Source organism: Stenella coeruleoalba, assembly GCF_951394435.1.
Source record: "Stenella coeruleoalba genome assembly, chromosome: 19".
Classification (NCBI taxonomy): Eukaryota; Metazoa; Chordata; class Mammalia; order Artiodactyla; family Delphinidae; genus Stenella; species Stenella coeruleoalba.
This window is the reverse complement of record NC_137165.1, coordinates 1087169-1113253: the sequence shown is the minus strand read 5'-3', so window position 1 is coordinate 1113253 and position 26085 is coordinate 1087169. Positions and strand designations below refer to the sequence as shown.

General features: G+C 61.2%; 1 protein-coding gene across 3 annotated transcripts in view; it reads right to left on the bottom strand.

The window, feature by feature from the left end:
* Positions 1-26085, bottom strand: part of MPRIP (myosin phosphatase Rho interacting protein) — a 131095-nt gene that overhangs the window by 23664 nt on the left and 81346 nt on the right. For 2 of the 3 annotated variants that reach the window (XM_079905900.1, XM_079905899.1), the window contains exons 4-13: positions 25453-25604; positions 20843-20927; positions 15530-15749; positions 14213-14372; positions 10210-10351; positions 9297-9401; positions 7735-7791; positions 6636-6704; positions 4197-4286; positions 202-311 (exon numbers count right to left, since the gene is read on the bottom strand). In XM_079905900.1, the coding sequence (XP_079762026.1) occupies positions 202-311; positions 4197-4286; positions 6636-6704; positions 7735-7791; positions 9297-9401; positions 10210-10351; positions 14213-14372; positions 15530-15749; positions 20843-20927; positions 25453-25604 (1190 nt within the window). Of the gene's footprint in view, positions 1-201; positions 312-4196; positions 4287-6635; positions 6705-7734; positions 7792-9296; positions 9402-10209; positions 10352-13858; positions 14373-15529; positions 15750-20842; positions 20928-25452; positions 25605-26085 lie in introns of all 3 variants that reach the window. The other variant, XM_079905901.1, reaches the window with a different exon arrangement.

Sequence of the window (26085 nt, the reverse complement as noted above, 5' to 3'; positions counted from 1 at the left end):
CTAAGGTGGCCTGTGAATGCGGCATCGGAGCCGCCCTCACCCAGCCGTGGCTCAGTGCCCGGGCCCTGGGGAGCTTCTCCCGCGGCCAGGCCTGAGGGGGAAGGGTAACCTCCCAGGAGGCCAAGTGGAGAGTGAGAGGGCGGCGGACTGAAGGCCGGGGGGCAGGCTGTGCTGGGCCCCTCGGGCACCCTCCCGGCTCACCTGGTCACGTCGGGGGCAGAGATCGGGTGGACGTGCTTCATGATGGTCTGGATCCAATTCCGCCGGATTCCAGACGTCATAGCAGAGAGGGTGAAGGCGCCCTCCTTTGTCTACACAGAAGACGAGGAGTTAGCAGTGACTGGCACCTCCCCACCCCCGAAGAAGGCCCCGCAGGGAGGCTGGCGGCCAGGTGACCGTCCCAGGAGTGCGGTATGTGCCTCACTCAGGATGCACAGAGCTGGAGGGCAAAGGAGAGAGCAAAGCCGCGAACACTGTCATGGCTGTGGCTAACCCGGGCGTCCCCTCCCCATGGGACCCAGCAGGCCTTTACTTTTACTGACACTCCCTGCTCTTTAAGGAGCTCGCAGACTGGAAGGAAGGAGAACGTGCGTGCGGGGAGCAGCGGGAAGGGGCCAGGGCATGGCAGGGCTAGGGAGGGTGGGCGAGTGGACGGGGAAGGGGTGCATGACCCAGGTGGAGGGAGTGGGCCTGGGGCGTGCAACCACGCACAACAGGCTCACAGGGTGACCGGGGACAGGAGTGGCAGGCACGAGGCTCAGTGGTGGCTGGGGCCCGATGGGGGCTGTGTCTGTTGGGCTGAGGAGGGGCAGGGAGACCTGCTGGGCGGCCGGGCTGGTTGTTCAGGTGATGAGAGGGGCTTCAGAGAGGTGGAGGAGGTGGCATGCACAGCACAGCACTGACAGGCTTGTGGGGGGGGGGCACCTCAAGGACAATCCCTGGACCCCCACACACACACTTGGGTGAGTTGGTGGGATGCCAATCAAGATGAAGGACATCACAGGAGGGGGCGGCATGGGCAGTGGGTGATGAGTGGCCTGGAGACACAGTCCCTGTGGCCCTGAGCGGCCCACGCGGCTCCAGCAAAGCTGAGGAGGGGTGGGGATGCGGGTGAGGATGTGGCGGTGGCTGCACAGAGTCCACTCCCCTGCCTCTGAGCCCATGGGCTCCTGTCTTACAGAAGTGAGGGCATCAGAACTCTTCAAGCTGCTCAGGCTACTCATAAATGGACCCACGAGACGTCAGCAAAACAGCTGATGGGAAGACACTGTTAGCAAGATGGGTTCGGGACAGGAGCTGGCATGGCCAGGGGCCAAAACTAAGAGAGCATCAGGGCATGCAGAGCACAGCACAGCACGGGGTGACCTCGGCCCACCCCAGACCCCACCTGGCGCCCCATCTAGACCACAGCCCACCACCCACGTCCACTCCTCTCTCCCTCCGGTTCCCCCCAAAGCAGGCCAACCGGGGTGGGGGGGGGGCGTGGCCTCCAGGCTCCCTGAAGTGCTGGCCCCCGGGCCGCCTCCTGCTCCTGGTGTGCTGTTTATGGAGTGTGACCTCGGCCACCTTCTCCCACAACCTCGGTTCTCAGCTGCCACGAGCTCTCTCCCGGCCCCAGGCCCACACGCTGGCTGCTTGTCTACCAGTCTCAGAGGGCCCATCTCGGCCTCAAACGCACCACGGGCCAGGACGCTGCAGGCTCCGCCAACTCCCGCACACGGCTCGCCGCACTCTGGGTCTCCAGCCCTTGACCCTGCCCCTCCCTCTCCCGGGCGCCCCGCACTTGCCAGACACCTGGCCTCCCGTCCCTGCTGCCCCACCAGATGCGTCTCACAGACACTCAGCTGCCTCCACATTCCGGTGCTTTCCACAACTCGGGGCAAGGCTGACTCTCAACTCGGCACTCAGGGCTCCCCCATGCTACCCCGCCAGCTTTTGCACTCAGCCCCCTGGTAGATGCCACCAGGTCTGGTGGCCAGGCCAGGGACAGCTTTGCCCCTCGAGATCCTAAAGCTCCCTAGTGAGCCAGGCCGAGTCCCGCCAGGAAGCTGGCCTCCCGTGCTGGGCGCCATCTCTCCCGACTTAGAACTCCCAGTCCACGGGGCTCATGAGAAAGCCCCAGAACTCATAAGCTCACTGCCCCCCACCCAGGTAAAGTGACGAGGGGTCAGGCTGGTGGACGACATCAGCCAGGGAGCACAGGTGACTCAGAAACGCCCCATCTGTGACCAGGAGAGTCCCAGGTCACGGCCTTACTGCACAGAAAGTGACCCTAGAACGTGATGATGTAACCTGCTCAGTGATGGGAATGGACGCATACCCCCAGGGTGCCCTGCCCAGAGAAGCCTGCCCTTCAAGATGGGGAGGTGAGAGGCTTCCCTGGTGGCACAGTGGTTAGGAATCCGCCTGCCAACGCAGGGCACACGGGTTCAAGCCCTGGTCCGGGAAGATCCCACATGCTATGGAGCAACTAAGCCCGTGCACCACAACTACTGAGCCTGCACTCTAGAGCCCATGAGCCACAACTACCGAAGCCTGCGTGCCTAGAGCCCATGCTCCACAACAAGAGAAGCCACTGCCATGAGAAGCCCGCTCGCCGCAACTAGAGAAAGTCCGCGCGCAGCAACGCAACCAAAAATAAATTAAAAAGAAAAAAGATGGGGGGGGGGGCTCAGCGTGCGGCCCACAATGCCAGAACTTGGCACCGTCCCCAAATCTGTCCACAGAGAGGAGGCTAGAGGTCTAGCTCACTGAGCATATCTTTTCCTCCTAAAGGGATGAGGGGCAGAAGGGCATCACGGTGGGACGGCACGGGCTGTCAGATCGGCGCCACCTTCAGCTATGACTTGGTGCCCCCCACAGATGCCCTGCAGCCTGGTGGACTGGGGGCTGGATTTTTCCTTTTAATGAATTCATTGGCCTTCAGATCTGAACTCACTCCTCTGAGTTTGGTTAATATTAGTCATTGCCACATGCTGCATCTAGGCTGAATCCAGAGATACAGCTGAGTCTCTGGGCCCAAATGTCAGAAGGTGACGCTGCAGGAGTCCCAGCCGGGGAGCCCCAGTGTGACAGCTGTCAGGCCACTTGGTTCCTATCGCACGCCTAAGGCTCTCATGGGGGAAGAATTAGCTTTCCCCAAAGGGAGGTCTGGCCTTTGCCCTGTGTCCTTGTGATGCACAGTGGGGCTAGCCAGACCAGAAAGACCAGCCATGCGGTGAAGGGCTGGGGCTCTGGCCATGCGCCATCAGCCAGGCTCTGGGGGACAGGGGGCTGGCACCTGCATTTGACCATGTGGACAGCAGTTCAGTTGATCAGTTATGAAGCCTCTATAAAAACTCTGGACACAGAGGCTTGGGCCTGGCACCAGGCCTGAAGCTTGGGCGAGCTTCCCATGTTGGAAGCTGTGTGTGTCATCACACGTCAGCGCCAAGAGGGAAACACGTCCCAAGGGCACGAAAGCTTCACTTAGGGCCCTCCTGTTCAGTCCAGTTCACCACGCGTTGCTTCCTTGGGCTGGTACCAATCTGTGTCCCTCTGCTAAAATAAATCTACAGTCCTAAGTACGGTGTTTTCCTGTGTTCTGTGAGTCCTTCTGGCAAATTATCAAATGTGAGGGTGGTCTGGGGCACCCTCAGACTTATAGGTGGCATCAGAGTGAGGGCAGACACGGTAGCCGGGGGCCGGTGCCCTCACCACGAGCCTGGCTACCTCTGAGCAGCCCTTGGAGCCCGAGCTTTGATGACATGGCCAGTGAGGACTGTTTCATCTGTCCGATCAGATTATTTTTTTGAGGACGGGGCAATGCCTTGCTCGTTGGGAGGTCTTCACAAGATTGTGGGGAGAAAGGACTCCAGTGAGTGGGTAAGTGGATGAATGAAGGACAGAGCAAGTGCATAAAAACCCAGCACCCTGAGAGTTAAGAACTCAACACTTTCACTCTAACTTCCCACATCCTTCCAACTGGCCCGAACTCCAGCGTTTAAAAAATGGGAGAAAAAGAAAGAACCTTTGGTAAAAAACCCTTTTAGACAGCCTTGAGAGAGATGCTAATGTCTTAATGTTTGCCGAGACCACAGATTGGGGGTGGGGTGAGGAGCTCCAGGGCAGAGGAGGGGACAGGATGAGGCACCAGCTGGTCAGGCCCACGGCCCCACCCTTGCACTCAGCCTCCCTGCAAACCCCACCCAGCTCACATGGATCTGGAAGCCATAGTTTCTCTGCACTGGGTACTCCGTGACATCATAACATGTAGACAAGTCTATCTCCCCATCCAAGTCGGCCGCCTGCGGAGAAAATGAGGGATTTAGAAAGTAAAGGCCAGTGCCCCGTGAACTGTACATGCTCACAGGCAGGGCGCCGCCTACCCCACGCCACCTAGAACCATCCACACCACCATTTTTCACACATCCTGCCAAAGACATCCCATGCCCGTGGTTCTCAAACCTCCTTTACACTCCTAAAAATTGATGGTGCCAAAGAGCTTGTTTATGTGGGTTGTACATACTGATGATATCTGCCTTATTAGAAATTAGGAAAAAAATTGAAAAAAAAATTTATGCATTGAAGTACACAAACCCATTTCATTTTTTAACAAAAAGTATCATTTAAAAAAAACAGCAAGAGATTTTTGCAACTCTCTTTAATGCTTAACTTCCGAGGACAGCTGGTTTCTCACACCCGTCTCTGCACTCAAGTCTGTTTGTTGACATGTTTTTTTTTGTTTTTTTGTTTTGGCGGTACACGGGCCTCTCACTGTTGTGTGCTCTCCCGTTGCGAAGCACAGGCTCCGGACGCACAGGCTCAGCGGCCATGGCTCACGGGTCCAGCTGCTCCGCGGCATGTGGGATCTTCCTGGACCGGGGCACGAACCCGCGTCCCCTGCATCGGCAGGCGGGCTCTCAACCACTGCGCCACCAGGGAAGCCCTGTTGACATGTTTTGGTTGAAGCATATGAAGACGGTCTGGCCTCACACAGATACGAGATTGGAAAAGGGAAGTGAATTTTAAGTCTTTTCAAAAAGACAGTTGTGGCTGTTCTCCTTTGACAAGTGGTAGTTTCTTGAAGGTGAACTGCGAAGGGGATGCTTTCTGTCCTCTGCTGCATTAGAACCCATGGTTCTACCCTGCTCCTTGAGGGGGTCTTTCACCCCCACATGATCTGGTGACACTGTCTCGTCCTCTGGAAGAGCCCCCAGATACTGACGTTTCCTTGTACAGGAGCAAACACTGCATTTGTTATTATCACCACCTGTTCAGTCAGGAGAGACTGTAAGCTCGGGGGAGACTGTCAAGTTAGTGATGGTGAACACAAGTTTTCCAAAGTTCCAGTTTTGCTTGGAAGCTCAAACTGAATCACTGGTAACAATTCTGTCGGTCGTTTTCCTTGAAGGAAGAGACTCACTTGGTTCATTTTTAAGAAAACGTCTGCCGAACACCCAAACCGAGCGAGCACTTGTGCGTCGTACATTCAGGCAGAGGCGGTGGGCCGCGAGGAGAGGTGGCCGGCGCGGCGGGCAGCGCAGGCAGCGGGCGAGTGCTCCCCCGGGACGGCCGTCACACCTGGACAAGCAGCAGGAGCAACCTCTGCCAACCTCCCGTCTCACATCACAGAGTATTACCGAAGTGGGCACCTTTCCTGCTCTGTTAAGGCCCTTTCTGTAACTTCACAGTGTGTGGCGGTGAAGGATGCACGGGGGCCAGCCACCTGCTCCTGCAGCGTGACCAGGCTGAGGCACCCATCAGTGCAAAGGCCAACACAACGGAAAAAGGAAATGGCATCATAGTTTTATGACACTATTTTTGTTACAGAAGAATCCCTGAACGGGTCTCCAGGGGTCCACAGACCACACTCAGAACAGCCCAACACCCATGCTCCTGTGGCCCCTGACTTTAGGCTCCCCCAGAGACCCACCACCCACACTGCTCTACATCTGTGCCTGTGTCACCAACGTCCTTCCACTGCAGTCCAGACAGAACTTAGTGTCAGGGTCTATAAGCAGCCCCTAGCGTTAGACATTTAGGTTCCTTCAGGTCTCCTGCTGTTACAGAAGCGCAGGCACCACTGACATGGAACACATCTCTTTCTTCACATGTGGGAGTATATCTGAAGGATTCCTGGAGTGGAATGCAAGGGAAAAGGTGCAGAAACAGACTTCCAAGTTGCTCAAAACAGATGATTTTTTTTGTAGGTGAAGAAAAAAAGAGCCCCTTCTGTTTGGTGTTCGACCGTGGAATCAGGACTCTCAACCAGGCTGGCCAAGTTCACCTGCCACGTCCCATCCTTGTCCAGAAAACAAGGGGCAAGATTTAGTTCAGTTCTTTAAAGACTCAATTCACCACAAAATCTCTGTATAGAAAGAACAAAACCACTCACCCTGAGTTTTAAAACAAGACGTCTTTCAGTGTTCTTCAAAGAACACAGACAAGAAAAGCCACTGAAACCCCCGTACCTGGGTGCTGAAAGCAGGGCCTAGAGAGCCCACTTTCCAGCAGGAACCAGCCCCGGGAACATCAGACTCCTCTGCAGATCTGGACTGGGCTACCCGTCCACCCGGAGGGGACTTTGGCCCAGGAACAGCGGTGCCACCTGGACCTCCCCTGTCCCTATAGAGGAACGGAGCTGAGACACTCACCTCCTCAGCCACCGAGTCCCTGTAGAACCTCAGGCTTTGATCAGCAAGGACAAACCAGTGTTTCTTCCACTGAAAGAGAAGGGAAAACCAAGACTCAACTCCCACCCTTCCCGCTCTGAGGCACCCAACAGCCAGGGTCCTGGGGCACCTCACTGGGCACAGGTAACGCAGAGGGCAGGCGGCCCCTTCCGCTGGGGGCAGACACACACAGGACTCCACTCGGGCCATGGGCAGCCATGCGCGCACAACCTCTCCCCGGCGACGAGGCGGTGCGGACAGCTGTGGTGGGCCACGGGCTGCGTGTGCTCCACCCGCAGAGGCGTGGCTGCTGAGCGGGGCTGCGGCTCCAGAGGCTGCAGATAGGGGCTGGGCCCCCAGAGCCAAAAGGAGGCCACCTGCAAGCCACGGCCACTCCCTGGCTAACCAGAGGGGCGCCCACCTGCCACTGGCAGGAGCAACCCAACCAGCTGGCCTCCCAAATCTTCACTGTGAGGAGCAAGGCGGGGAGGCTCGAGGCTCCAGGCAGGGCCGAGGGGATTGATGTGGTAGAGAGAGAAGAGGGCATTTGGGCACGGTCACTCAGGAAGCGGGGAGGGGACTCTACGGGCCTCTCGGTGGGACCCGCAGGCTCATCCTCCTGCCTCCTGGGAGGCTCCACCCCAGCAGCCACGAATGGCTCGATCTTCCTGCTCAAGTCCACTGCTCCCCGCAGGGCCGCGGCTGCACCCTGGCTACTGGCTCCACCCCACAACCAGAAGGCCCTCCTGTCCTGGGGAAGCCTGGGCTCTCGGGAAACTTCTGGGAAAGGTCACCAGGTGGGGAGCCAGTGCTGCAGCACGTCCCCAGGCCTGATGCTGAGACCCCGTCGGGAGCAGAACAGTCCCTGTGCTGGCAGCGGGCAGGCCGGCGGCCCCCACCCCCACTGCACCCCCAGTTCTGAGGAGATGGGGTCTTGGCCACGACCCTGGTCCCCAAGATGAGGGGGTGTGCTGGAGGCGGGGGACAGGGCCAGCGCTCATACACCCGCAGGGACAAGGCCAGCTGGACCTCACGCCTGCTCCCCGGCGCCTCAGGAACCACAGCAGCTCTGGCCACTCACCTGGCCATCCTCATACTGCCTGGTCAGCCAGCCTTTCTTGAAGTTCAGCAGGTCGGGCTAAGAAAGGAAAAAAAAGAACAGTTGAGAGGAAAGCAGCGGTGTCCCGGTTCTGGGTAAAGGGTGACTGGCAAGGCAGCTGTCTCTCCCCCAATGAGGGGGCCCCGGAAAGGGGCTTATCCACCTGCCAGAGGAGCCCCCGTGGCCCCTCGCCCTGGCAGGGGCTGCCAGAGCTGCTCCCCGGACGCGCGTCTTCGAGGAGCGCGAGGCCCCCTCACCCCGTGAGCAGCACAAGTGGGGCAGCCTGACTGCTGCGCCCGCAGGGCCGCCCGGAAGGCAGAGAAGAACGGCCCAGACAGAGTCACCCGGCATTTCGCGTGGAGGGAAGCTGTGCAGCGATGGCTGAAAGGAGAGCTGAGAAGTTCTCACAGAGGCCACAGGAAGACTGAGAGCAGAGACCACGCCCGGTGTGAAGCAAGACGCAGCAGCAAACCTGCCAAGACCCTCAGGCCACTGACCTGCCAAGATGAGTCTGAGTCTCCGTTTCCCTACAAGAAGCAGAACCAGGGCCGCAGGCACCGAACGCGGCGCTGTCCCTGCTGTTCCCTCTGGCACCTGTGCGCCAGAGCCTGAGGAGCAGCCTGAGAGCACCTTGAGGGCCGCAGGCAGGCAGCCCCCTGGGCCTGGCTTGTGTCACACATCGGGGCGCAGGCAAGGCCAGTGTGGAAAGAGATGTGGCCCACTGCTCCCCTCGGCCCATGTGCTCTTCCACAGCCATCGCGACCAGAACGGGGCTGTGTTTTTATATTCCAAGGACCCAAGGATGGTTTAAGAGAACACATGCCACGTAGTGGGACACCAGTCAGCCACACGCGTCCTGGAGCCTCTGCTCCAAACCCGCGAGCGAAACCCAGACTCCAGGCAAGAAAGCCTCCACCCTGGCCCCACGGCTCCAAGTCAGGTTGCCGCTGGAGGCCCCACGCCTGGGAGGGGCGGCATCAGCCCCAGGCTCCTCGGAAGGCTGAGGACAAAGCAGAGGAGGGCCCATACAGCTGCCAGCTGTCCTCACTCCTGGGACGTTGGCCTGCCACGCGGGGCTCCCCAAGGGAGGGACGGGCCCGCTCGACCCGCCTGACCACTCCCTACCTGCACCCGATGGCCACGGCTCCCATGCCCTGGAGCAAAGGCTGGGCTCCCTCCGTGGTGACCCCACGAACAAGACAAGTGCCCAGCAAGAGGGGGGCTCCCGACTCCAAAATGTCACAGAAACAAACACCCAAAACAAGAAGAACGGAGGTTCGTCCTGTGGCCCTGATTCCCCGGAGCCAGAATTCCGCTGCTCTGGCCAGATGGCCTCCTCTGCTGCGGACCTCAGAGCTCAGGATGCCCACGCAGCCCAGAGAAGGGGCAGAAACACGGCACCTGCTTCCCACGCACGGATGTGAGGGCCCGTGCACAGAAAGGACGCCAGCGCGGAGGCACAGGCAGCAGCAGCAAAGAGCCCAGGGGACAGAAGCAGCAGGAGCAGCGTCTCCAGGCCTCGGAGCGCGGGCGCCCGGGCTCACCGTCAGGGAGGGCTCCGTGGACCTCCTGTCCAGTGACTTGGCTCTTCGGTGTGGAGACAGGGGGGAGGCCGAGGCGTCCGGGAGAGGAGCTTCGCTGGGGAGGTCCTGTGGCAGAGAGCAGCCCCGTCAGCACCAGCCAGCCCCTGGGCAGCCGGAGCCGCGGGAGGGCCGGGCTGCAGGGCCATGTTCCGGACGAGGAGGGGGCGCTCTGCCGTCTGGGCTCCCTCAGCACCTCTGCCCGTGAGGACAGGACCTGCGCCCAGACTCCTAGTCCCACGCCTCCAGCTGCCCGCGGCCCGGGCCGAGCCACCCTGGTGGGAGAGCAGCCTTTTCTTGCAGACGCACCAGCCATGTGGCTCTCCTGGCCCCCGTCCTCCCCGGGCCTCGTGGGGTCACAGAGGAAAGACGCTGGGCTCTGTGCAGTGAGCACTAGGGCCCCTCTGAGCCCAGAGAGAACAGGAGGAAGACGGAGGGCAGACTCAGGGGGGCCACGAGAGGTGGGTGGCCCAGGAGAGGTGGGTTTCAGAAGCGGAATCCACCTTGGGGACTGGGCGGAGAGAAACTGGGGCTGTGGCCACCACCCGAAAGAGAGAGGAAGGAGAAGTATTCAGCCTCGCGGCCCGACTGCCTCAGAGAGGAAGAGACTGGCTCTGGTTACGACCTGGGACCAAAAAAAGGCTCACGAGAGCAGCTTTCAGCAGAGACGGACGGAGCTCCGAGAGGAAGACGCAGAAGACAGGCCTCACCCTCAAGATGTCCACTCAATGGGGAAGGAGATGAGAGACCCGAGAGAGAACCAGGAGATGCGAGTGGGAGGCCGGGCAGAAGAGCGTCCGGGTGTGAGTGGGGCCTCGGTGGGTGTGGGGGCCTCGTGCTGACCCTGCCCCCGCCGCCCCGGAGCCTGAACGCTCACCCGCTTCCGGGGGAAGGCCCTCTTCTCGCTCCGGCCCTGGCGAGTGTCGCTGGACAGCGAGGGCCCGGCTGACACGTTGGTCTCCATGTGCTCTGCCTTCTCGATGTCCAAGGCCTCAAATTTCTCTATTACCTGGGACCTCCTGCAAGAGAGAGCATGAGGCGGCTGAGGGGGAGACAGGGTCCCCCAGAGCCCGAGGGGACGTGGTCCGGAGTCTCGGAGGGGCTCCCATAGCCAACACCCCACGCCTGGCTCGCGCAGGGCCCCGGCAGTGCACACCGCTCGCTCAGCCAGCTCGCCTCGGACACCCCTGCTCCCTCTCCCACCTCCGCTGAGGGGGGTCTTTTGGGGGGCTGCCAGCAGTTCACGGGCAAGGCCCTTCCCTTCCACCAGACGCTTCCTTGCCCTCTGCCTCCCAGCCCCCACACTGGAGTCCCCGCACACTCTGTCGCTCTGTCGTGCTGACGAACTCGGCAGTCACATGCTCAGCGCTCGGCACCCTCTCCTGAGCCAGACGCATCAGAAGGCAGCCAGCACCTCGGAGGGCACCGTCCTCATCACATTCCTCAGCATATCTGATGCGGCCCCCACCCCAGGGCATCCAAAATTTAGCAAGAAAAAGACCCACGAATTAACATTGTTTCTGCCAACAGTAAAAAGAATCAAAACCCAAATTAAAAACAAAGCAAGTTGATTTCGTGTGAAAGGGCGGGCGGCATCGTCAGGCCATCTACGGCTGGAGACGGAGCTGAGATGGGAGCGAAGCAGGCGGAGGAGGGGCGAGTAACGTCACACAGCGACACAGCAGGAGGAGGTGGAGAGGGGCAAGACCTGAAAGAAAATAAGGCTGGAGAATGAATAAACAGAAAAGGACGGCTTGTAAAAATCAAATCATGGTAAATCAAAATTATTCAAAGAATTAAAGTAGCAAAAACCCGAGGTGATCACTGAGGAGCGCGACCAGTGAGGAGCCGCGAGCAGCCGCATGGGGGACACGCCCTCGGGGGCTGTCCGCGTGTCTCCGGCCAGAGGCCTGTCCTCCCGGAGATGCCGCCCAGGCAGGCGCCCCGAGATCGCCTCACACGGAGGGCTGTCCTTGCATCTGGACGAGCAGCAGAGTCGAGGGCACCTAGTGAGGGGCCGCTGGGCCCAGAAGCCTAAAGTCTAACTCCGTGAGGAAGTGGGGGAACCGGCCCCCATCCCGAGGCCCCGGAGGCCAGCTCGCCCTCGGGAGGCGCACAGTACAGGTGGCTCTCAGGGCTTCTTCCTCAGGAAGGCAGAACTCCTGGGGACCCGGCTCCCTGTGAAGCCAGGGCCTGCGGCGCTCTCAGCTCCTGCGGAGTCTCCTCCAAGGACAGAGCTGTCCGCAGGCAGCCTGCGGGGCCAGCAGCGGTGCGGCCGAGGGGGCAGCAGGGGAGCGAGCGAGCGCGGGAAGCCGGGGCGGCGGGAGGGCCTGGGAACCACGGGGAGCTCTCGCGGGTGCTCGGGCTGGCCGGGCGGCTGAGGTGGCCTGTCCCCAGCCGACCTGCCGGGTTTAGAGGACACTCCAGGCCCGCTCGCAGGCCTCGGTGCCGCCACATGCAGAACGAGAGCTCTTCCAACGACCCCGGGGCCAGAAGCCCCAGGAAGGCCTTGAGCAGCAGCGCCCGGCAAGGCACAGGCAATCGCATGCTGCGAGCCGGCCATGGCCGCGAGGGGGTCAGAGGAGCGGACAGGGCGGCGCCACCTGCCAGGGAGTCAGCCACGGTTGACTCTGCCAAGTGGGGCCTTTGAAACTTGGGTCCATTGAAGCCCTGCAGGTGTGACAGCAAAGGCCTCCCAGGTGGGCCAGTGATGGGACGGAACCCGACCTCTCCAGGCTGCCAGCCAAGGCGCAGACAGGACCGCCGGCAGCTGGTTCTGGGGTCAGTCACCAGCAGTTCAACCAGGGCCAGGGCCCCCCACGCTCAGTCGGCAGCAGCTCGCCATCCGAGAAGGATTACTTCCGGGCCAGGGCTCGTCAGGAAACCCACCCCTGAGGCCCCCCAGTCGGGCCCCCGGGCAGCTGCCACTCTGGGTAGCTGTGGCCGGCGTCCTGCCCACGTGGGGTTCTGTTCTACATCACCAGAGACAGGAATCCAGTCCAGCACTGGGAGGGGCGGCTACTCAGGACCAGAAAGCAGGCCTCGGAGAGTGACAGCAGCCAGTCAGATGTCATGAGGGGTCAGTAGGAAAGTGACGTGACAGTGTTAGGATGCAGCGCGGAGGGGCCCCAGGGCAGCCTGCACCAGGTGAAAGCACATCCCGTGGTAGCGAAGAGCAGGCGGAAGCAAAGCCCCAGAGATGCCGTGTAGCCTGGGCTGCTAGCTGAGAGGGAACTCCAAGCCAAGCAGGTGCGCTGAATGTTAATTCTTTGGTCCCCGCCAAACCAGGTGTGGCTGCCCACTCAGGGGCCTCCAGGATGCAGCAAGAAGACTGGCCGCCTACATCTGGCAAGTCCGTTGACTTATACTTCTGGCAAGTCCATTCACTTATACTTAAGTGCGCTCAGGACAGCCTCGGCCCTATCCCGGGTCCATCCTGGCAGCAGGGCCCTCCCGTTCCCAGGTCCGGCCTGGGGTTTATGTCGTGGCTCTGCTGTCCCAGGCAGTTCCCGTGAGGAGCCGCCCTGCTTCTGCGCCCCCGTCTCTGCCCCTGCATACCAGGGTGGTCATACATCTCTCAAGGTTACTAATGAACCAGGCGGACAGACACTGGAGGGCGCCCCCCAGTACAGGTAAGCTTCCCCCTCCCCAGCACTGAGGCACCTTGTTTCCTTCTCTCTCTTCCTAGTGCTGGAGGGCACATTTGGGAGAGCAGGTGGTGCTAAGAAGCAAGAGAGCAGGAGAGCAAAGCAACCTGCTCCCAGCCAACCCCTCGAGGGGGAGCCCAGGGCCACCCAGTCTGTCCCCAAAGCTCGCCCCAACCCTGAGCTGGGCTTGGGCAGGGGGAGGGCGGCAGCAGGACACTCCACAGACACTTGTGGAACTTGGGTCTGAACCTCTTTCTTAGAAAACAACTTCTTTGGAAATGTAATGAAAACTATGGATTTTCTTTTTCCAGAACATGAATCGTTTGGAGAGGTTCACATCCCGCCAGCAGCCCACGCAGCTGGGTGCGAACCCTCTTGCTGGGCAGACGCCCCATTTATAGACTCAGGAGTGGAAGCTCCTACTGGCAGGGGCACTGGGGCACTCTGGGCCGGGCCTGGGCCTGAAGCCTCCAAGATGGAACCTTGCAAGATCTTGCCCCCCACTCTCCAGGGGAACGAGGGAAGGGCCCTCCTACCCTCAGACCACAGTCAAGTCCCACACCTCCACCAGCCCTGGCCCAGGCCCATCTCCAAACCCTGTCTCTCCCCAGGCACTCGTGTGTGTGTGTGTGTGTGTGTGTGTGTGTGTTTGTGTGTGTGTGTGTGTGTGTTGGGGCGGGGGGGGGCGCAGGGAGGAAACATGTAACAAAGTGTGTGAGGGTGTACGAGAATGTGACGGAATGCACGTGTGTGAGGGTGCACAGGTGGGTGTGTGTCTAAGAGAATGTGAGTGTGCACGGCAGGGGCTGCAAGGGTGGGAGAGTGTGCACCCACGTTTGCGAGCACATGGCCCTCCAGTCGCCCCCCCACCGCCCTTACCTCCGCTCGTTGCCAAACAGACGGGCCACCTCTTCCCTGCCAGGGCTTCGGGCCCGAGTCCTACGCTCCAGCCGCCTTCTCTCCACCTGGAAAGCTTCTCGGTGGCTGATCCTGATGGCCTTAGGGACGTCGGCCAGGGTGGCATACTGCCTGCTGGCTTTAAAGGCAGAGGCGCGCCCCGGTCTCTCTGCACCCCGCCCCCCAGCGCTGCCGGAGTCCACGTGGGTAGGGGGCCGGCTGGCTGTGTCCAGGGAGCCGAAGGAGCCACTGCAGACGGTTCGGCCAGAGGGCTGAGGACCTGGGGGAGGAAGGGGACGGCCAAGCTCCCGGGAGGGCGGGCCGGAGCCACTGTACCTGTTGGTGGGAGTGCCGGGGCTGGGCGGGGAGAGCGGCGGCGGCAGCGGCTGCTCCTCGGCCTTCGCGTCCTGCTTGGTCTTCTCCAGGGAGAAGTAGCCGCTCTCCACCCGGACCTTGCGGCCACAGTCCACACGCTCGCTGCTCGAGGTGCTCTCCTCTGGAAGAGGGGCAGGAGACATGCTGGGCCGGCTGCCACCTCTGGTTGAGGACTTTCCAAGAAGGCACGCAGATCCAAACAGGCCACCTCTCTACCTCCCACCTCCAAAGGCTGGCGTGGCCCCCCCAGGGCAGAGCCCCAGGAGAGGAACCTACCCTTATCTGCCTCTCCCTACCGGGCTGCCGCTGACAGACTGTCAGGGGCTCCCTGAGCTTCTAGACTGGGGGCTCCGCTGGGAGAGCAGGATTCTCCCAGGAGAGACGTCCCAGCAACAACTACTTCCTACCGAACATCAAGGAGGAATCCAGGGGCCAACTAGCCACGCAACCTTTTAGTACATTTTTGGAGGGACGGGCAGAGAAGCACCTTGGCAGGAGTGAGAGGAGTGAACGGTTCTGGATGTGGATGGGCGTGTGCTGCCTGGGGAGGGCTGAGGGACCTTCTATCCAGAGCCCGTACAAGATGCATTTCACCTGAACGAGCTGGGTCCCAACTGTCCATGCGCCTCTAGTGGCCTGGACAGGTGTAAAGGGAAAAGCCAGCCTGTCTCGTGCAGAGCCCTCTAGGGCCTGGACGAGGGAGGCTGAGGCTGCCGCCCCGCTTCTGCTCAGGCAACTCCAAGTGCTAGGTGGAGAAGCGCAGTCATGTCAACCATTTCCTCCCCAGCATCCTCTTCCCCTGCTTCACCCAGGCGCCTGGGCAGAATGGGACAGAGCAGGACGAGACAGCCCTCACTGCTGCTGCTCTCAGGACACAGTGGGCTTCCAGAGATAACGGGGACTTGAAGACGAAGCAGCCATGAGACACAGGAACCAGAGGCCCCCTTGTACACAGACCTCGTTACAGAGCATCCTGATTACACGACACCTGCCTGGGGCTCACAGAGCAGGTGCTGTCTTCCTCCTTTACAGGTAGGACTAAAAGAGCTACAGGGGAGGGGCAGGGCAATGGCTGGAGGCCAGCGACCCAGGTCCCACACCAGGCCAGGCCCAGCCCGGGGCTGACGGACACAAGGTGAGGGAGCCTGAGGCCCGGGGCTCACGATCGGCTCAGAGGCCCCGAGTCCCAGAACCAGCTCTGTCGGGAGGCCCATTCTAGTGCTTCCAGCTGGGGCACCAGGACAGGTGGGCCCGAGGGCCAGCCCGGCCACCACTTACCATCTCTGCTCTCCAGCCCTGGCTCCCTCAGGGTGCTGGCCACAGGAGGCTGGCTCTGGCTGGGACTCTGAGCTGGACTCGGGCTGCTCCCATCGGGCTGGTCCTTGGCCCTCATTTCTTCCTGCCAGAGTGTGGACTTGGTGGTGGGAACCTTCTCAGCACTGGGGATGCTGCTGCTGCTGCTGCTGCTGGTGACAGCCATCTTGGCCGGCCCTGGCTCCTGCAGGGGAGAGCGGTGTCCGTGCGGGCCTGGGAGCACACGGGCTGAGCCGCCCGGGTACCTGGCTACCAAGGTCAACTACACCATGTCAGAGGCCCAGAATGCCAGAAGGGAAGGCTCAGAACAGAGATGTCCTGGTTGGGCTGGAAGCTTTTTCTCTTCTGCAGCCCCAACTAGCACCCCAGGTGGGAACCCAGGCCAGAGCTGGTGCTGCCCCAAGGGAGAAGCATTTGTGCGAGAGGTACTTAGCCAGACACAGAGTCCAAGGCCAGAGCACACAGAGAACCGTAACTCCACACTGCAAGCCTAGAGCCCAGACAGGGCAGGGCTGGGACCCCCGCCACCATGCAGCACCTGCTCGGGCCCTGGGCCCGAGTCCCTGCCCACCCAGAGCACTGGGGTGCCTGCTGCTGAGGGGCTGCCAGCAGGATGGCTCTGGGTGCCCCCAGAAATGAGGCACATCTCAGCTGTCTTTCCCCAAAACACAGGGACCACCTGCTGGGCTCTCGGGGCGCCGCACCCTCCAGCCCTCACCAACCACCCCGCAGGGGAGGATGCCTGGGCTGAGAGGAGGCGGCAGCCCACGCTCGCCCGGCCAGTAAGAGGCAGAGTGGGGCTCTGAGCACTTTCCACCACCAGGCACCCCGGGAGCAGGAGAAAGGCCCAAGAGGGGGCTTCACGTTGTACGGGCACCCCTGAGGAGCCACCAAGCAGCCCAGGCACCCTGTGTCCCAAAGTGAGAGACAGGCATTTCACCAGGTCCAAAGTTTCCTTAGTTCTGCAAGGATCTCAGGCTTCCTGGGATGGGATAAAGCCAGGATGACTCTTCCCACAGACCCAGGATACACCTGACCGCCCATTCAGGCAGAGCCATTAGCAGACCTGACTCCCCAGCTGGAGATTCCCGAGAGCTCTGACCCACCATGGAAGAAGTGGACTTGGAAGAACATGGTGTGGTTTCTGACAGTTTCCTGACACTAAAACAGAACCAGCTCCAATGACCCGAGAAAGCCTGGCCCTGGGGCCCCTGCTCCACACCCCAGCGGTGACGCTTTCCTAAGCAGAAGCCGTTCTGGGTGCCACTGCCCTGCCCCCTCCCAACAACCTGAGGTTTGTGCTCAGAGGCTGGGCGTGGCTCTGCCGGGCCCAGGGTGGCACTGAGATTCCTCCTGCAGAGCTGGGCGGGGGTGACCTGAAGACCTTGCTCGGTGCATCTGTCCCCTCTGTGGAGGGGAGGCTGGACCAAGGGAGACAACCAAGGGAGACAGAGGCCGCCAAAAAGGGTTGAGGGGGAGGGGCGGCGCTGTGCCCATGATGGAAGGCCCTTCCTGCCAGTGCTCTCAGCCCCACGCCATGAGTGTAGCACCCTGGCACATGCATACCCCTCTCTGATGCCTGGGGTGAGCCCAGCACTGGGTAGGGAGTGGGCTTGCAAGGATCCTCAAGAGGCAGAGGAAATTCCAGGCCTGACATGCAAGGGGCAGTGACTGGGAGCTTAAGGAACACATTTCCCAGCACCAAGCGCTCCCAGACCTGCCTCCTGGGCCTGGGCCCTCAACCTGCACAGGGCTGGTTGCACCCACAGATCCCTCCCAGGCTCCCACTTCTGGGGACTCACCCCAGAGAACAGGGGCCCTGGGGTTCTCTGGACGGCGGCCAAGGCCCACAGGGAGCTTTTTTCTCCTTTTGGTAGCCCTGCTTTCTCCTGCCTCTATGCCAAGCCTCACCGAGTCAGCAGGGACAGGAGGGCAGTCTAGCGGCAGGAACAAAGCCACTGTGGCTTGCAGGAGAGGGGCTGGTTTCTAAGTAAAGTCGCTTCTCTCCAGCGCAGCTGGGTGGACAGCAGACTTCGCAGGGGCTGGGCCAGGGCCACACGGCACCACCCCCACCCCCCAGGCGTCACCATCACGGGAGGGAGGGTGCCGGGGCGCACGCCAACACAGATCCCTGGTGCCTGTGTGAGAGGAAAGAGGGGACACCCAGGCTCCCAGGTGCTGTCTCTGTGTGGCTGGGACAGCTGCACGTCCAGGGCTGTCAGTGCCATAATAAAGTCTGTGCTGTTTGGCTGCTCAGAAAGGGTTTTCAAAGCAGAGACGAAAGAGGAAGCAGGGCAGGAAGGCAGGCCCCAGTCAAGGGGCCTCTGAAGCCTCCACATGCTAAGCAGGCCCCTCTGGAGGGAGTTTCACAGAAAGCCTTGCTTTCTACCTCCAGGGCATGGAAGCTGAGCAGGGACCCAGTGAGAAGGAGGGTCCTGACCCGGAGTGGGTACGGCAGCAAGCACCCAAGTGGAAAATAAGATACCTGAGAAGAGGTGGCAGCTGACAGCACACGTATGGCCCTGAGGTGGGCCGGGCCCTGGACCTGACGTGGGGCCTCACTCATGGAGAAAGGTCTGCTGTTTTATGGGTCTTTGAAGAAGCGCCAAGAAGCAAGGGCCAAGAGCCTGAGCAGGTAGGGAGACAGAGGATCCAGCCCCTGGCCTGCACACGGGGCTGGGAGACACATGGCCCCTGGCCTCACCCGAGTCCCAGCTCTGGGCTTTGGGGAGAGGGAGGCAAGGGCCGCTGGTTACACCCTGAGTGGATGATCACTCCTCCTCTCCAGGCACCTCGTTACCAGGAAGTCTTTCCTCAAACAGCCTGAGCAAGAAGCAGCTCCCGGGAGCCTGTGCCTCTCAGGCTCCAGCCTCGGAGACTCTGGTCAGGGCCAGCCTGTCTCCCCCACTGCGCTGGGCTCTGCTGGGACCCCCGCCCCCGGCAGAGAGGACGTCTGCTCTCCCCCACAGCCCAATCCTCATCCCCCCTCATGCCTGAGGGGTGCCTGCACGCTCCAAGGCCCCAGCTCCCAAATGCCTCGACACCCTCCTCGAAACAGGACTCCGGGCTCCCCTGCCCGCCTGAGTTCCTAGAGCATGGGGTGCAGCAAAGGGACACCTCCAGCCCCCAGCTGGTTTGATCCCAAACTCCGGGGCCATGAGAAAAAGGCTAGGTATGGGGTCTTGGGTTCTTGTCTCTATGGGGGCCCCTAAGGCATTAGGCTTTTCCCACAGCTGCATCTTGGGCTGTGGAGGGGAGGCCTGCCCAGAGACCCTCCCCCGCCCCCCGGACCCAAGTCTCCTCTGGACAGGCCCCACAGCCCTCCACGAGACTGACTGACAGGGGGTTGTCCCTGATGAAGGCTCACAGCTTCCAGAAATCAGCAGCCTTGAATGGGATGCTCAGGGGAGCCAGGGCAGAAGGAAGAGACACCCTGCCTGCCGTAGGTCGAGCAGAGGAGGCTAGGACCTCAGTACCCTGGGCTCTAAGAGACCCTCAGGGAAGAGGGTGATCTCCCCACCCTGCAATCACATGGCTCCTGCTACCAACCCAAAATGTGAAGCAGCATTTGCGGGGAGAGGATGTCACAGGGGAAGGGACAACTGGGCAGGGACACAACCAAATTCCCCGGCCTGGTTGAAAGTGCCTTCTGTATGTGTATTTGCCTTATTTGGAGGCAGGAGCTCTGCTCCAACACTGTTTCCAAGGCATCGCTATGGAAACGCGATGGAACTCTAAACACCCTTATTCCGCCTGGGGTTTTCTCTCAAATCAGGAAGCTTTGGGGGATTTGCCTGTGTGTCTGCTGTTCCCCAGCAGGAAGCTCCACCTTCTGTCTCTAGGAACGCGTGCAATTCCATTTTGCCGACTTCCTGCCAGGGACACTACCTTCCAGGGGGATGCTGGCCTGGGACCCTTCGGGGAGGGTGGGCAGAAGGCAGACAAGGACCATCGGCTGAGAGCAGGCCGGGGCCACACTCCATCAGCAGGAGGGCCTGTGCAGCAGCCCAGAGCAGGCGTGGCCAGGGGAGTCTTGAGGGGGCGTGCAGGAGAAAGGGGACCGGGCCAGCACACACCTCCCTCTCCTGCCCAGACCTCTGTCACCCAGGGAAGCCCAGAGGAGCCAGCAGGGACTGATGAGCCCCAGAGGGTAGCCAGGTTCTCCACGGGAGGGCTGTCAGGCTCTGGGGCTTGTGAGATGCTCACGGGACCCCCGATCACCATCCTGTTCACTCTCAGGGGTGCTGTGAGGCTCAATCAGGCAAGACAACTGAGTAACAGGAAAGTTTGGGGCAGAGAGGAAAGGAATCACATGTACAGTTGGCCCTTTGAACAAGCAGGGGTTGGAGCGCTGCCCCCTCTGAGCGGTCAAATATCCAGCACGACTTAGAGTCGGCTCTCTGTATCCGCGGTTCCTCCATGTCCGCGGCTCCAACCAACCGCGGACCGTGTAGTCCTGCAGGATTTACTATTGAAAACAACCCACATAAAGTGGGCCCACAGAGCTCAAGCCCATGTGTTCCAGGGTCAACTGCACTGAGCACCCAGGACGGGCCCAGTACTTCCTTCCACACACACGAGTAGCCGAGAACTAGACTTCAACAGGCCCATTTTGCAAATCAGCTCACTGAGTCCCTGAATCCCTCCAGTGCCCTGAGCCCCTACAGGCCAGCCAGGGAGGGAAGGGCTGGACCTGGTGGGACCACCCCAGCCACCTCCCACTCTGGTCTCATGGGATCTGAGGCAGAGGCACAAAATCAAGGCCAGTGCCAGTGTTTTCCATTTATGGTCAACCCAGAGCATAAGTGGGGCCCCTCAAGAGCCCCTCACTTGGCTGGGACACTCTAGGACCCCCCTGCCCAGCCCCCCTGTTCAGCCTGCTGTCTGCAGAATCATCTCTGTGTGGGAAGTGGAGCTGAGCTGAAACCTTTCCTCCCGGCTCCCCAGCAGCTGGCAGGACGGTCGGGGGAGGGACACGCACTGTGCTACTGCTGCGAACCCCCTGCCTGCAGGGTGGATGCCTCTGGGGGCAGCTCCACAGCAGGCCACCCCCTCCCAGTAGGGGTCCTGCCTTGTGGCTCGGAGAGGAGTGTGCAGCTCACAGACCAACAGAAGGAAGGAAAGGACCCCAGGGCTGATGGCCACCTCACCCCTGACGTGACCCCTTTCCCTTGCACCCTATTCTAGGCTGGGTACTGAAGCCCCCCAACCTCCTAGGGCGCACTCTCTTTGCCCCAGCTCCACCAAGGGGATGCCAGCTGGCAGCCCCGCCCTCACCTGTGGTGTGGGGGGCTCCACCTTCCGCTTCTTCTTCTGGTTCTGCTTGTTGGTCCTGGGATAGACTGTGAGCATCTCCAGCCAGCTGGGGAAAGAGGAGGGGGGAGCGCCAGTCAGACCCTGCTCTCAGGGACCAGGACCCCGCCGGTGCCCACCCAGCCTCCAGGCACCAGAGCAAGGCAGAGCACCACTCAGATCAGAGCTGTCACTGCCAGGGCAGGAAACCCAGCAGCGCAGCCGGGACGAGCACAGACTGAGCCGAGGCCACTCCCAGGCGCTGACCCCACGATGACCACAGCGCAGGCGGGGAGGCCCTTCAGGCCTTGAGATGGGGCGGGCTCCACGCTGGTGCGGCGGGAGGCCTGACCGCAGGCCCCTGCCAAGGACTCGGCACTGTTTCTACTACTGACCTTCCTCTGGGGCCTGGACTCCACTCGAGGAAGGAACCCGGGACTCTGCTACTGAACTTCCCCACAGCGGGTCACTTCAGGGGGCTGCGCATCTGACCTCCCAGACTCATTCGCTCACCTCTGGGCCCGACTTGCACAGGGAGGGCGCTGGGCACCTCGGTTTTGGGGAAGGCCCAGCAGAGCTGCCCAGGGACCCTGTCCAGGGACCCATACCAGGGCCCACATGCTGGACCAGCAGCAGGGAAGGCCACGGGGGAGCGTGGGAAGAACAGGGAATGAGGCAGGAGGCTTGGATTCAGATCTGGCTCTGCCACCCCCAAACCATGACCCCAGGTGGCTCCCAGGCCTCTGGGCTTCTGTCTCCTGGTCTCTGATGCCAGGGGCTGGATTAGGCCGTGACATGACCACTGCTTGCCTCACTGGAGCTTCGTAATAGCTGGGAAGGTTGGAGGAAGGGGAAAGAAGGAGGTGTGGTGGCGAAGGGCAGCCCCAGTGCTTTCTCCACAGGGGAAGGTACTGCAGGAGACACTGGGCCACTTCTTCCCAGAACCCCAGGGTCCGTGTTGGGCCTGCTGCCAGCCTAGGCTGACGACCTGGTGGCGCTGGCTGAGCTGCTGTACAAGGCAGGGTCTGCACGGTCAGGGCCCTGGCTGTAGCAATGACCGGCACCCCAAGCCTGGGGCAGGGAGAAGGGGTCTGGTCTTTAGTTCTCAGAGGTGCTTCTTTCATTTGCGGGGGAGGGGGGCGGGGTGGAGGCTGGTCATAGTCGGCTTCTGGGACAGCCTAGGGGGCTGTGCTGGTCGTGCTGCTGACAGCTGTCAGCTGGGAGAGCAGGATTGGGTGTGGGGCATCCCAGCATCCGAGGTGAGGCCCAGCCCAGCAAGAGCAGGGCATTCTCAGTTTGCTGAGAGAATGAACAATCCCTGCACTGTGCAGACCTGACGCACAGGTCCTGCGCCTGTGGTCCTCGAAGCAAGAAAGGAGGCCACGGCTGAATCTGCACAGCAGCAGACGAGCACTCTCCAAGGCCTTCCTTCAGGTAACCTAAGGAGTTCGCGTGCTTGTGGGGTTAAGAGACCTGCTTTCTAGCCTGCCACGGGGGCTGAATTTCCTCTGGGAAGTTCACACCAAGGAACCACGCCTGCTGAGGGCCCCTCTTCAAGCTTTACCGGGGAAGGGAGGGGAGGGGAGGAGAGACTGCTCGGCAAAGTCACCTCATCCCGCAGGGCCCCAGGAGTGGGGGCCGTGGCAGGGAGGGGCAGAGCCTTCGGGGTGCCCGGAGCCTCTGCACGCTGGCCCAGTCGCTCTTGAATGGCAACACTAACGAGCTGGGCAAACCTGTGCACCTCGCAGGACAGGGCCTCACGGGAAAGGAGAGAAGATCTGCCCCGCGGCTACGCTGCTGACTAAGTGGAGCCCCCGGAGACTCAGGGATGGAGCGCAGGGCGAGGGTGGGCCCGGCCTGCCCCACTCAGCGGTGCCGTGGCCAGAGGTTGGGGGATGCCCAGTCCAGGCACAGATAATGGGCCGTGTCCCCTGTACTGGGGTTCCTCACAGCAGCCCAGCAGCATGTGTCTGGTGCTACCCAGATGGGTTACAGACGTTAAAATACACCCAGGAAAGAGATGAGTGCGGGGAATGAACACACGCGGCTGGTGGTGAATGTGGGCGCCAGGGACACGGTAGAGGGGCCCCTCAACTCTGAGGGCAGAGCTCAAAGGCAGCGGTATGGAGAGGAGGGGCAGCTGGGACCCAGCCCCGCCAGAGGCACTGAAGAGCCCCCTTGCCAACTCCTGCCAAATCTCACCTCCTCTGAAGAGCCAGGTGGAGCGGCACCTCCTGCTGTGAGGGGACAGGGAAAGACTCTCGCCATCAGCTCTGGGACAGACGCGGCTGCCTCTGGCCATCCAGGGGTCTCCATTCAGAGAAGACCCCGGAAAGAAGGCAGAAGGGACTGTTCTCTACTCCTCTCCCTTGAAGTCAGCACCTCTTTAGGGACTCATGTGGGGGCCCCAGAGCCCACAGATGAGGTTACCCAGCAAGGAGCCTTGCCAGGTGCTCAGACCCAGGAGGCCAAGGGCAGGGCAGAGGAGGGAGAGAAGATGCAGACACAGTCTGTCCCCAGGGTTGCAGGAGCCCTCGCACTGGGCAGGAAGCAGCGAGGCCCAGCCCAGGATGAGGGGAGGGGAAGAGTGCCAGGTAACTGGCTCCGGCTCTGGGTTTGCCACCAAGCCACGACACTAGGCTCCAGCCTCAGGACCCCCAGGACACACAGCTGGTATCTCACCCGCTAACGACCTTGTCTACCCACGCTGCACAGGAATGGCAGGCCCTGTACATGCATATAGGAGTGACTGTGGGAAAGGGGCTCAGGGACTGAGACGAGGACCCTGCCAAGTGCCTGACGGAGGGTCCCATCAGAGAGGCCAGAGACCACATGGCACGCCACTACATCACTGACCTTGGGCCCCAGCTCACATGCTCCCTGTTGTCCTGGGGACCTCAGACACCCCTTTCCCATCCAACGTCACCCAGACCCCTCCCTAGGACCCAGCTCCCAAGTGGCAGGGAACAGATCTCCTCAAGGAATCCAGTTGGGCAATGGAACCTCGGCCAGGCGTGCCTGCCAGACAAGGCCATGGCAGCAAGTGTGAACCAGGACGTGCAAATGGCTCCGTGCTGTCACTCACGCCTGGAGTGACTAGGCTCCCTTCATGTCCTGGACCTCAGTCTCCCAACCGCAGAACGAGGGCTTGTAAAACCCTTTACACTCTTAAACCACAAGGTTCTAAGACGAGGATTAAGGAGTAGCAGTGAAAGTGGTCCTTCTGTTAGGCCCTAGAGTCAGAAACGCAAACCTGCCTCTGCCCAGGAGACGAGGACTTGGGGTGAGCTGGTACCCCGGAGGGGGCCTCTGAGCCCCTTGGCAGCACGAGTCTGGCCTCTGCTCCACGCCCACCTCAGCAAGAACAGGGTCTCCTGGCCACACTCTCACTTTCTCACTCAGCAGCCTTGGGCAGGCTGCAGCTGAAGCCCTGAACCCCAGGCCAGGGCTCTCAGCAGCCTTCAATCTGTTGAAAGCAAAGTGTCTGACATTCTAATTCTCTGTCTTCTGTGCTGTAATAATCAGCCCAGTCCCCCAACCCCTCTGGTTCACTTTTTCATTTTCACCTTAAAGGATGACGGGATTCTGCATGACCCAGCACCCAAGCTCCCGGCAGGGCCGGGGCACCTGCTCGCTGTCATGTACCATGTCACGTACCGTGTCACGAACCGTGTCACGTACCGTGTGTGGCTGGGTGCACAGGACTGGTGGCAGGTGCCCCAGGAGCAGGGCTCCCAGAAGGCAGATGTGGCAGGGCTCAGAGCACAGAGCTCAGCCCGCTGGCCTATTGGCTGCCTGAAAATCTGGGCCCCTCTACTTCCTAGGGCTTCCCCAAGCCTCTTGCCAAGGCATGCTGGGGGAGCAGGTGACCCAGAACTCTGTCCCTTCCCCTCGGCTGAGGAAGGCAGTGCGTGCGGTCACCCTGCGGTGACTCCCATAGGCAGGCACGGGGCACACGAGGGAGACACAGGCCTCCTCCACTCAGACAAGCCCCGCCCTTTATGAGCGCCAGCTGATGGAGCCACACGCGTCGCAGTGGAGGGCTTCCCAGAGACGTCACAGCTTTGGGGACAGAGGGTCACTGCAGACAGAGGGGAGGGCGGGAACGAAGGCGAGGAGCTGGGGCGAGGCAGCAGGGGGCGTGCGGTGACAAGCAGCTCAGCAAGGAGGGACAGGGCGGTGGGGGCAAAGGCTGCGGGGCTGAGAAGGGCCCCAGGGGCTTTCAGGCAGGAGGGAGGCGAGGTCGGATGAGCTCTGGAAACTGAGCCCCTCGTGGCTGAGCGATAGATGGTTGGAGCGCAGTGAGAATGGAGCGCAGACCCCAGAGAGAGGCTGGGAAGATGCGCCAGCGCCAGCAGAGGGAGGCCGCTGGGGGAGCAGGACATGCAGGGGCAGCCTGGCGAGTGTGTGGACATGGGGATGAAGCAAAGGTGGGTGGAGGGTGAGGCCAGTGTGGGTGAAGAGAGGGACTCAGAAGAGGAAACACACGGGGCAGAAAGTGAGGGCAACGCCAGCTGTCGTGCCTAAGAGTCCTGGTCCAAGGAGCTGCTGGCAGGCGAGGGCCCCTCTTCCCAAGACGTGCAGAGCGAACTCACCCGCTGATGATCTCCTTGGTCTCTGCCCGGATGAAGTGCTCCTTCTCGGGGGTCAGAATGCACAGGGAGAACTTCTGGCCCGTGCGGCCCTCCCCATCCACCACGTCTGTGCACTGGTTCATGTTGATGGTGCCCTGAGGGAGGGTTGTGGGCTGCGAGAGGAAGAAGATGGGGCAGGGAGTCAGTCACTCTGGGGGCAGAGGAAGGCAGCAGGGAGTGTCCCTGCATCCCACGGTCCTTTCTGACCCTCTGTGCTTCTCCTCAGTCACCTGGACCTCTCACAGCTGTGCAGACAGCTGATTACAGCAGAGGACAGGGTGTGCACTGCCTCAGCCCGGCCCTCACAGCCCGCCTTCCCACTGACCCATCTCCAGGGAGGAGCGGTGACAGGCCTGCTCTTCTCAGAGGATATCCAGCTGGGCGGGGGGAGGGCGGGGGGCTGGGGGGTGGGGACAGGCAGGAGACACTCCTTTAAGACAGCTGGGACGACAGAGGCAGCCAGGAGCCTGGTCTCAGAGGGTGACTGATCCAGGAAAGCAGGGAGAAAAGCTCCGGAGGAGGTGGTTTCAAAATAGCAAGGTTACTTTTAGAGGCAAGAGGGGGCCAGAGAGAAGCACATCTTGATGGCGGGCT